The sequence below is a fragment of the Jaculus jaculus genome, chromosome 12 (genome assembly GCF_020740685.1).
Source record: "Jaculus jaculus isolate mJacJac1 chromosome 12, mJacJac1.mat.Y.cur, whole genome shotgun sequence".
Lineage (NCBI taxonomy): Eukaryota > Metazoa > Chordata > Mammalia > Rodentia > Dipodidae > Jaculus > Jaculus jaculus.
In genome coordinates, this window is record NC_059113.1 from 74,411,965 (window position 1) to 74,423,792 (window position 11,828).

Sequence of the window (11,828 nt, forward strand, 5' to 3'; positions counted from 1 at the left end):
TTTGTGTCCTAATATATGATCTATTTTAGACAATTTTCCATGTGCTTCTGAGAAAAATGTATATATATATTCTGCAGCATTTGGCCAGAACATTCTGTAGCTGTCAGGTCCATATGTTCCATGGCATCATTTAATCCAGAGATCTCTAGTTTATTTATTTATTTTTTTGCAAGGATGACCTGTCAGTTGATGACAGGGGGTATTGAAGTCACCCACCACAGTTGTGTTTGTTGTTATCTGTGATGTTAAGTCTACTAATGTTTGTTTGATGAAATTGAGATCCCCCATGTTAGGTCCATATATGTTTAGGATTGTAATGTCTTCCTGTTGGAATGTTCCTTAAATCAGTATAAAATGACCTTCTTTATCTTTCCTCACTAATGTTTGTTTGAAGTCTATCCTGTCAGATATTAGGATAGCTACCCCTGCTTGTTTCCTAGGCCTGTTTGTTTCAAATACCATTTTCCATCCTTTCACCCTAAGACAGTGTCTATCTTTTATTGAGAGATTAGTTTCTTGGAGGCAACAAACAGAAGCATCCAGCCTTTTAGTCCAGTCTGAAAGCCTGTACTTTCTGGTTGGGGCCAAATAAAAAGAGTTATTATTAGCCACGCATGGTGGTGCATGCCTTTAATCTCAACCCTTGGGAGGCAGAGTTAAGAAGATCATTATGAGTTCGAGGCCACCCTGAGACTACATAGTGAATTCCAGGTCAGCCTGAGTAGAGTGAGACCCTACCTTGAAACCCCCCACAAAAAAAAGTTATTATTGAAAGGTATGTGTTTATTCTTGCCATTCTTCTTGTTTGTAGTACTTTTTGTTTCTCCTTACTCTCTCATTTTAACTGTTATTTGAGTATGGTTTATTTTTCCCTGTTTTCTCATATGTGTGCTTTGCTTTCTCTTCAGGGTGAAGGATTCTTTTAACCATTTTCTGTAGACCTGGCTTAGTTGTTATAAATTTCTTTAGCCTGTTTTTGTTGTGGAATGTCCTTATTTCTCCTTCAATTTGGATAGATAGCTTTACAGGATAAAGTATTCTTGGTTGACAGTTATCTTTCAGAACTTTGAATACATCATTCCAAGCCCTTTTGGCTTTTAAAGTTTCTGTTGCGTAATCTGCTATAATCCTGATGGGCTTGCCTTTATAGGTGACTTGATTTTTCTCTCTAACTCCTTTCAATAGGTTTTCTTTGGTTTGTGTGTTTAGTAGTTTGAGAGGTTTTGTCTATTTGGTTTTCTGAAAGCTTCTTGTTTCTGCATTGGCATTTTCTTTTTTTTTAATTTAAAAAATTTTTTAAACATTTTCCCTGATTATAAAAAACAATCCCATGGTAATTCCCTCCCTCCCCACCCCCACACTTTCCCATTTGAAATTACACTCTCCATCATATTACTTCCCCATCACAATCATTGTACTTTCATATATACAATATCAACCTATTAAGTATCCTCCTCCCTTCCTTTCTCTTCCCTTTATGTCTCCTTTTTAACCTACTGGACTCTGCAACCAAGTATTTTCCTTCTCTCACATATGAGAGAGAACATGTGGCGCTTGGCTTTCTGGGCCTGGGTTACCTCACTTAGTATAATCCTTTCCAGGTCCATCCATTTTTCTGCAAATTTCATAACTTCATTTTTCTTTACCGCTGAGTAGAACTCCATTGTATAAATGTGCCACATCTTCATTATCCACTCATCAGTTGAGGGACATCTAGGCTGGTTCCATTTCCCAGCTATTATAAATTGAGCAGCAATAAACATAGTAGAGCACGTACTTGTAAGGAAATGAAATGAGTCCTTAGGATATATGCCTAGGAGGACTATAGCTGGGTCATATGGTAGATCAATCTTTAGCTGTTTTAGGAACCTCCACACTGATTTCCACAATGGCTGGACCAGATTGCAGTCCCACCAGCAGTGTAGAAGGGTTCCTGTTTTTCCACATCCCCACCAACATTTATGATTATTTGTTTTCATGATGGTGGCCAATCTGACAGGAGTGAGATGGAATCTCAAAGTAGTTTTAATCTGCACTTCCCTGATGACTAGTGATGTAGAACATGTTTTTAGATGCTTATATGCCATTCGTATTTCTTCCTTTGAGAACTCTCTATTTAGCTCCATAGCCCATTTTTTGATTGGCTTGTTTGATTCCTTATTATTTAACTTTTTGAGTTCTTTGTATATCCTAGATATTAATCCTCTATCAGATATATAGCTGGCAAAGATATTTTCCCATTCTGTAGGTTGCCTCTTTGCTTTTTTCACTGTGTCCTTTGTGGAAAAAATAAACAGAGAGGCCACTGGACTAAATGAGGTCATAGAAGGAATGGACCTAACAGATATATACGGGACATTTCATCCAAAGGCTGCAGAATACATTCCTTTCAGCAGCACATGGAACATTCTCTAAACTAGACCATATATTAGGACACAAAGCAACTCTTAACAAATTCAGGAAAATTGAAATAATTCCTTGCATTCTATCTGACCACAATGGAATTAAAGTACAAATCAGTAGCAAGAAAGGCTATAGAGCATACACAAAATCATGGAAACTAAATGATACACTACTAAATGATGAATGGGTCAATGAAGAAATCAAGAAGGAAATCAAAAAATTTATAGAGTCAAACAATAATGAGAACACAACATACCAAAATCTCTGGGACACAATGAAGGCAGTTCTAAGAGGTAAATTTATATCCTTAAGTGCCTATATTAAGAAATTAGAAAGGTCGCAAGTAAACGACCTAATGCTTCACCTTAAAGCCTTGGAAAAAGAAGAACAAGGCAAAGCAAAAATCAGTAGATGGGAAGAAATAATAAAGATTAGGGCAGAAATTAATGAAATAGAAACAACAACAAAAAAACAATCCAAAGAATTAATGAAACAAAGAGTTGGTTCTTTGAAAGGATAAACAAGATTGATAAACCCTTAGCAAATCTGACCAAAAGAAAGAGAGAAGAGACACAAATTAATAAAATCAGAGATGAACAAGGTAACATCACAACAGATTCCAGAGAAATTCAAAAAATCATAGGGACATACTATAAATGCATTGGCATTTCTTTTCCAATTTGTGTTAATTTTTCTTCTATGATTTTGTTGAAAATGCCATCTAAGCCTCTGGATTGAAATTCTCTTCTATTATGCCCTGAATTCTTATGTGTGATTTTCTCATACTGTCCTGCATATCTCAAAATTCCCATTCATACCTTCCTATTAGCTTGTCTTTCTCTCTGTTGATTGGACTGTGTTAGATTTGCCACCTGGTCTTCTAGTTTAGATATTCTGTTCTCTCCTTCATCCATTCTACTGATGAGACTTTCCACAGAGTTTTTTATTTGACTGGCTGTGTTTTTCAGTGCTAGAATTTCTACCTGTTTTTTTTTCAGCATTTCTATTTCCTTATTCATGTCTTATAATGACCTCCTTACTTCATTAATCTGGTTTCCTGTGTTCTCTTGGAATTCCTTCAGGAGTTTATTCTCTTCTTTAATTACTTTGCTTTCTTTGATTCATTTGAGTTCTTTGATTTCATGACTATATATAAAATCAGTTTTTTGAAATCTTTGCCAGACATTTCATCTAAAACAGTCTCATTGGGGACCATTTCTGATAGATTTATAATTTTTGGTGGGATTGTATTGTCTTGATTTTTTTGGGCTTCTTGTATTATCATGTTGTGACTTTTGCTTCCTGAGTCAATTCGATGCTTGGGTTTTCTAATAATTTGTGGTGCTTTTAGATTTGGAAATCCAATGTATATACTTTCAGAGTAGGAGTTTGATGTGCCAAGTGTAGCTCTTATATCCAGTACAATCACAGAAGTAATCCTAGGTGTTGAGTTTGCCTGCTCTTCAAGTATTCTAGTGGCTGGGTGGAGTGGCAAATTCTAAAATTCAACTGAGCAATATATACATTCAATAAAAACCAGCACATAGTATGCAAGTGTGGGGGTTGAAACAAATAGATAAACCTTATAAAACCATAATATCTAAGGGTGTGTGTTTCTCTACACCCTTAATCCTGCCAGCTGGGAGGTTGAGATTTCTCTTCTGAGATGGGTTCCAGTTCAGCCTGTGTCTAAATGAGACCCTGTCCCCAATAATGACAGAAGAAAAAGACAAAGGCCCTATGAATCTGAAAGCATTAAAGGCAACAATAGTCAACCCCCAAATACAGCTTGAGAATGGTAAAGGCAACCATGAATATGTAACCCATAACCTGCCCTGACATGTCAAAAGAGATTGGCACTTCCAGTACAGGCCTATGTACCTGCATTTTGTCAATTGGCCTCATTACCTTTTGAGGTTGTTTCAAATCTCACCATTGCTAAGTGCATACCTCAATCCTTCCATATTGTGCTGTGAATCTTGTATTCTGATCAGCTGTGGTGGATGTCCTGTGGCCTGGAGCTGAATGTGTTCTCTGGAGGTTCATGGTTCTGTCAGTTGGGGGATGTGAGAATGCAGGAAGTCTGGAGTTGTACTGAACCTGCTCAGCTGGTGCAGCCTGTTTCCCACTGTCTCCCCTTCAGATTTAGTGACTTTGCAAGGAGGTTGATGAGATTGGGATGTCCCCTTGTTTGGTTTCTGGGCAAGTTTGAGCAGATCCTATGGACTGGGTCCGGGTCCACAAGCTCCTCAGTGGGATTCTGATTTCCTCCTTTCTGATAGATCTTAGTCCCTGCTGCTTCTCCTATGGCCGATAAAAACCTACACACCTGGGCTGGAGAGATGGCTTAGTGGTTAAGGCACTTGCCTGCAAAGCCAAAGGATCCAGGTTTGATTCTCCAGGACCCATGTAAGTCAGATGCACAAGGTGGCACATGCATCTGGAGTTCATTTACAGTAGCCCTGGCTCTGTCTCTCTCTCTGTCTCTCTCTCTCTCTCTCTCTCTCTCTCTCCCTCCCTCCCTCTTTCTTTCTCTCAAATAAATAAATAAATAAATAATATATTTTTAAAAAGCTATACACCTTAACTTTTCAGATGAAGAGTGTATTTTGCTGTGGTTTTGTTCAAATCCCTCCCTGGGCTGGATTGGTGAGGAGCCTATGTAGCCATCTTACTCGGAAGTCTCTCAAAAAATGAGTTTTTACACCAGTAGGAAAAGTGTCTGTGAAATCTTTTTGTAAGGGGTCTATTTGGTCTTAAAGGAAAATGTAGTATTTCATCCTCTACCAATACATCTAATAAAACAGAATTGAAATACCTGTATTTCAACAAGTGAGTTTTGGAGAAGTGTCAGTCCACATGAGAGAACTATATGAGTTAGAGAGAACAGCTCAGTTTTACTGGCACTGTGTATTTAGTATTTTACACTCACATTAGATTGGAAATAGTTCTGTGAAGTAAGTACCAACATCTGACTTTACAGAGTCAGAAGGTGAAACTTGAAGAGGTTGATGTGCTCAGGGTTATGTAGATGTGGATTCTGGAAAGAGATTTAGAGGGAGGTAATCCAGCTCAAATGTACCAAGTGGGAGTCAGTCCAGCTTATTCAGGAAGTGGCCAGCAGTCCAGCCCTTAAAAAGCACAAGTGAGGCTCAGGACATCATTTCCCAAGTGTGTAGAACCTCTTGGGGCTCTTGTTTAAAAGAGATTTCCAGACTTCTCCTCTGGAGAATCTAATCCTAGTAATGAGGCAAGGTATCAGATTATTTAATTTGTATCTCTAACATGCCCCAGGCAATCTTTTGATCAGAGAACCTGGACATACTTGTGTTACTTGTCATATATAATGGGATATAAGGCACATATCATATATAATAGGCAGATGATTGATAGATAGGTAGAAAGAAAAAGGAAAGAAAGACATAAAGGCAAATAAGGCATGTAATTCCTAATTAGCACTCAATTATTTATAGCATTTGAAAGATTTTTAGAGAATATAGAGACTTTGTTCTCTAATGAGGTTGAACTGGAGCATGGAATGTGTTCCATGAGCACAATATAAAGTGATTAGATTCTTATAGGAAAAAAATACTTGATTTTTAGGAAGAAAATGTGATATTTTACTAATATTTAAGCTATCTTTTTCCTTCTGTTAAATTGCTTTAAAATGAAAACTATGGGGCTGGAGAGATGATTCAGCAGTTAAAGGTACTTACTTGCAAAGCCTGATGGCCCAGGTTCAATTACCCAGTACCCATGTAGAGCCAGAAGAACAAGGTGGTGCATGCATCTGGACTCCATGTGCAGTGGCATGAAGCCTTAGCATGCCTATTCCCTCACTCTATGTCACTCTCTCTGCTTGCAAATAAATAAATAAATAAAATGAAAAGGAGAATATATGTTGCAGTCAAGTTTTCATTGCTTGCAGAAATCACCCAACCAAGAGCAGGTTGTGGAAAGAAAGGTTTATTTTGGCTTACAGACTCAAGGGGAAGCTCTGTGATGGCAGGGGAAAACAATGGCATGAGCAGAGGTTGGAAATCACCTCCTCACCAATATCAGGTAGACAATAGCCAACAGCAACAGAAGAGTATGCCAAACAATGGCATGGGGAAACTGGCCATAATACCTATAAACCTGCCCCCAACAATACACTGCCTCCAGGAGGCATTAATTCCCAAATCTCCATCAGCAGGGAAACTAGCATTCAGAACACCTAAGTTTATGGGGGACACCTGAATTAAACCACCACAATGTATTAAATGGATACCTAAATCATTTTTTTAAAGTTTTGGAACAGAATCCTAAGTGAAGTTTTCAAGTGAGTATAGGGGTGTGTGTGTGTGTACATGCACATATCTGTGCATGTTTGTAGAAGGGTGCACATATGTATGAAGGTAGAGGTTATAGGACAACCTCAGGGGTCATCTCCTGGAACACTTTTTTTTTTTAAAGAACACTTATTTTGTAAATTGTCTTCTCATTATTCTGGCGCTCACCAAGCAAGCTAGATTGGCTGGCCAGTGACCTTTAAGGATCCTCCTGCACCAGCATGCCCTATATTTTTATGTGGCTTCAACTCAGATTCTCATGCTTACAAGGCAAGCACTTTACTGACTAAACTATCTCCCCAACTCATTAAGTAAATTCTAATGTTGGGAACTTTAGTCAGAAAAAGGTTATATGTTTCACTAGAAAAATAAAATAACTATTGTAATGACTCCTGTTGTTATAGTGACCTACTCCAATCTGATAGTAGCTCACAATACACTTATCCTGGAGGTTTCCTGCCTCATTGCCAGGAGGAAAACATACTGAAGAATCTACACATACACAGATTTCTAGATTTTCCCACCCAGTCCATTAGCGGTGAGGCCTATGCGATTCAGTTTCCATAAACCCTCAAAGGAGGACAATTGGCCGCCATCCGAGGAGCTGCGTGAGCAGGGAGTCCTCAGGGGTCGAGCTGCACTCAGAATGGTCCAGTGTTTGACATACCATCGTAGGCTTTCCTACAACACAGCCTCTAACAAAACTAGGCTGTCCCGAATGCCTGGTAATAGAATTGTTTACCTGTACACCAACAAGGTCGGGAAAGCACCAAAGTCAGCTTGCGGTGTGTGCCCAGGCCAACTTCGAGGGGTTCGTGCTGTGAGACCTAAAGCCCTTATGAGATTTTCCACAACAAAAAGCCATGTCAGCCGGGCCTACGGTGGTTCCATGTGTGCTAAATGTGTCCGTGACAGGACCAAGCGAGCTTTCCTTATTGAGGAGCAGAAAATCGTCGTGAAGGTGTTGAAGGCACAAGCACAGAGCCAGAAAACTAAATAAATATGAAGCTTTTTTAAATAATAAAAACCAAGGCTTGTTCTGTGGCTTTATGCTTAAAAAAAATAATAAAAGGGCTGGAGAGATGGCTTAGCAGTTAAGCACTTGCCTGTGAAGCCTAAGGACCCCGGTTCGAGGCTCGGTTCCCCAGGTCCCACGTTAGCCAGATGCACAAGGGGGCGCATGCATCTGGAGTTTGTTTGCAGTGGCCCATTCTCTCTCTCTCTCTGCCTCTTTCTCGCTCTGTCTGTTGCTCTCAAATAAATAAATAAACAAACAAAATTAAAAAAAAATAATAAAAAAAAAACTCAAAGGACAAGGTTCACAGAGCTTCTAGACAGCTGAGCATGTAGAGGTTCCTGGAGGATAGCGCACCCAGGCTGGTCACAGAAGCTCTGCACCACTCCTCCCCCCACCTTATCTGATGCATCTTTCCATCTATATTCTTTGTAGTACTATATGGAGAATGAAAGTGTTAATGCAAGGATTCCCTTGAGTTCTATGAGCCCCTCAAGCAAATTCCTTAAACTCAAGGAGAGGGTTATGGTAACCTCAATGTATAGCAGACAGGTCAGAAATACAAAAGAAAACAAGCTGGAATGTGGGCTGAGAATGTGGCTCAGAGAGTAGAGCATTTGTTTCACAAGCATGAGGACCTTGATTGACCCCTAGTATCCACACAAAATGCCTAGCATGGTGGCCCATGCCTGCAATCCCAGTGCTAGAGAGGCAGAGATAAGCAGATCTCCAGTGGATGCCTACCAGTCAGTCTAGCCAAATTGATGGACTACAGGGCAATGACAGACAGTTTCCACAGAAGTAGAAAGCATTCCTAATGGTGTTACCTGAGATTGTGCTCTGGCCTCCACATGTACATACACACATGTGTATGCACACCACACACATATGCATTTTTTAAAAAAGGATAAAAAATCCTGAACTTACACCTGGCATCTAAACTGTATGTGAGAAGAATCAGTCTTGGGGGAGTGAGCTCTCAATCTGTGGGGTTTGACATTATCTCCAGGCAACAACAGAATTAAATTAGATTGGAGGATACTTAGCTGATGTCCAATGTTTGCTTGTTGGTGGGAATGAATCTCCACATGTTTTGGGGCCATGAGAGCCTTCTATGTTGATCAAGGTGTGAGATTAGAGGGTACAAACAGATTGGCTTTTTCTGGACCAGAGTGATGAAGACAGGTGAAGGATTGAAGCACTGTGACCCAGTGTTAGCCTAATAATGACCTGCTTACTTGAACACAAACACTGTGAAACTGACACCATGATGGTTGCGCTCATAGGCCGCCTAGCTTTTTAAGTGACTAATTGGTGGGCAGCATATACAGTGTGTATTCACTCTAGGATACAGTGGGACCATGTGAGATTTCACCACACTACTCAGAGTGGTAACGATTTAAAACTGATTTTTAAAAATTTTTTTTATTATTACTTTATTTTTGAGAGAGGCAGAGAGAGGGAATGGGTGCACCAAGGCCTTTCAGCCCCTGTGAACGAACTCCAGAAATGTGCACCCCCTTGTGAGCATGTATGACATTGCATGCTTGCGTCACTTGCATCTGGCTACTACTTGGGAACTGGAGATTGGAACAAGTGTTCTTTAGGTTTCACAGGCAAGTGCCTTTACTGCTAAGCCATCTCTCCATCCCTAAAACTGATTCTTTGTTCATTTCTGGCACTTCCATTTAATTATTTCTCACCTTGTTTGATCTTGGATAACTGAAACCATGGTCAAGTGAAACCACAGATAAGAGAGGACTACTGAACTGGCTTCTGAAGAGAAAATGCATTGTAATGCAATGACAGGTCTACTTCTTGGTTGGCTTTATTGCCTGTCAGCCATGTAACATTTAATGATATGCCTTACCTCGCTAAACCCTCAATTTCCTTATTTTAGCATAGGGGACACATTTACTTCATTGAAGGTGAATATTTAGCATGGCATATGAATAGACCTACAGCATGATTGAGTCAACAATGGCTCTCAATTATTGAAAGATATTATATATTTAGAAAAACACTTTGATTGGATTGGGGAGCTGGCTCAGTGGGTAAAGTACTTGCTGCATAAGTGTAAAGACCAGAGTGCAGATTCTCACCACCCATGACCATGCTAGGTGTGCATGGCATCCCACCTATAATCCCAACCCTTGTGAGGTAGATAGGATGTCTGCCAAATTGGCAAGCTCTGAGTTTAACTGAGGAACCCTGTAAATAAATAAAGTGGAAGGCTGGAGAGATTGCTTAGTGGTTAAGGTGTATGCCTGCAAAGCCTAAGGACCTAGGTTTGATTCTCCAGGTCCCACGTAAGTCAGATGCACAAGGGGGTGCATGCATCTGGAGTTCGTTGCAGTGACTGGAGACCTTGGCACATCCATTCTCGGTCTCTCTCTCTCTCTTTCCCTACCTCTCTCTGTCTCAAATAAAATAAAACAGATAAATAAAATGTAAATAAATAAATGAAGTGGAGAGCACTGATGTCAGCCTTTTGCCTCCACATGTGTGCACACATACTCACACACACATATGCATTCATGCATATGAAGATGTATACATACACCCAGGCACACCACACACATGTAAAAAATACAAAATAAAAAATAGCCACCTTATTAAAAAAGCAAAAATAGGCTGAGGAGATTCCCAATAGCTAAGAGCACTTGTCACTAAAGCATGAGGGTCCCCCAAGCTAGAAATCACCAGATTTTGACTCCCCAAAAACCATTTGAAAAAAACAGCTGGCTGTGGTCATGCACATCTGTCACTCCAGTACAAGGTGGGGGCTGGGAGGAGACCAGGAAATTACTGGGGCTCACTGCAGCTCTGGGTGCCATCAAAAACAAAAAGAGAGCTGGAGAGATCGCTTAGTGGTTAAGCACTTGCGTGTGAAGCCTAAGGACCCCTGTTCGAGGCTCGGTTCCCCAGGTCCCACGTTAGCCAGATGCACAAGGGGGCACACGCTCTCTGCCTCTCCCCCTACCCTCTCTGTCTGTCGCTTCTGTCGCTCTCAAATAAATAAAAATAAACAAACAAAAAAGAAGAAATCCTGTCATTGCTGGAACATTAATAGAGATCATATTAAATGATGTTAAAAAGACTCAAATAGTGAATGTTTTCTCTCATATATGGTCTGTGGAGAGAGAGTTTAAATCAATACTTGCTGTCTGCAAGCAGAGTTCGGGGTTGCTTGGTAGGGTGCCTGTCTGGCCTGGGTTCAATACCTAGCATCGCAAAAAGAAAAGGTACTTATAGAAACCATTTCTTTTTTTCATATCGTTATATTAAACATATTTCATTATTTTTTTTAATTATTTATTTATTTATTTGAGAGCGACAGAGAGAAAGACAGATAGAGGGAGAGAGAGAGAATGGGCGCGCCAGGGCTTCCAGCCTCTGCAAACGAACTCCAGACGTGTGCGTCCCCTTGTTCATCTGGCGAACGTGGGACCTGGGGAACCGAGCCTCGAACCCGGGTCCTTAGGCTTCACAGGCAAGCGCTTAACCGCTAAGCCATCTCTCCAGCCCTTCATTATATTTTTAATACAGCATATAGTGTATTCTGATCATATTCACCCTTCTATTACCCTCTCTTGTTCCTCTTACCCTCCCTGATATCCTCTTCCCAGTGGTCCCTTCTACTTTCATTCTTTAAAACACGCACGCGCGCGCGCACACACACACTACATTTACAGAAGTGTTTGAAAGTCCCTCCTTGAGGAATGCAGAGGACTCTGTTCTGCATAGAAAAACAGGACAAACGGTACCTACTGTTTTGGCTTCTAAACTAAGAAGAAAAAAGAAAAAGGACAAAGTTTAAACCGTAAGATGTTCAGTACGTTAAGAAAAAGGAAAGAGAAACACACGCACACACAAAAAGCAGTACCTCTCCGCTGTGCGGTAACATGTGCGGCTGCCAGGGAGCGCGCTGGAAGAAGAGCGCTCAGCCAACTCGCAGCTCATTGGCTTCTCTCGGTTGTCCGCCTAGACCTGGGAAGCTTCTCCGTCTCCCAGGCAACCCGAGCTTCCTCCAGTGGCCGCTAAGCATCGCGGCCACGTGGCCCGCTTTCCCGGCTGAG

The 11,828-nt window shown here is 40.6% G+C and overlaps 1 protein-coding gene across 1 annotated transcript; it reads left to right on the forward strand.

The window, feature by feature from the left end:
• Positions 1-7,380: 7,380 nt before the first annotated feature.
• Positions 7,381-7,734, forward strand: LOC101603295 (60S ribosomal protein L34-like). Its single transcript, XM_045131941.1, has one exon. The coding sequence runs from the start codon at positions 7,381-7,383 to the stop codon at positions 7,732-7,734; it is 354 nt and encodes a 117-aa protein (XP_044987876.1).
• The last annotated feature ends 4,094 nt before the right edge of the window (positions 7,735-11,828 follow it).

What these genes read in the sequence shown, in the direction of transcription:
- LOC101603295 (XM_045131941.1), top strand. Translation starts at nt 7,381, where the DNA reads ATGGTCCAGTGTTTGACATACCATCGTAGGCTTTCCTACAACACAGCC.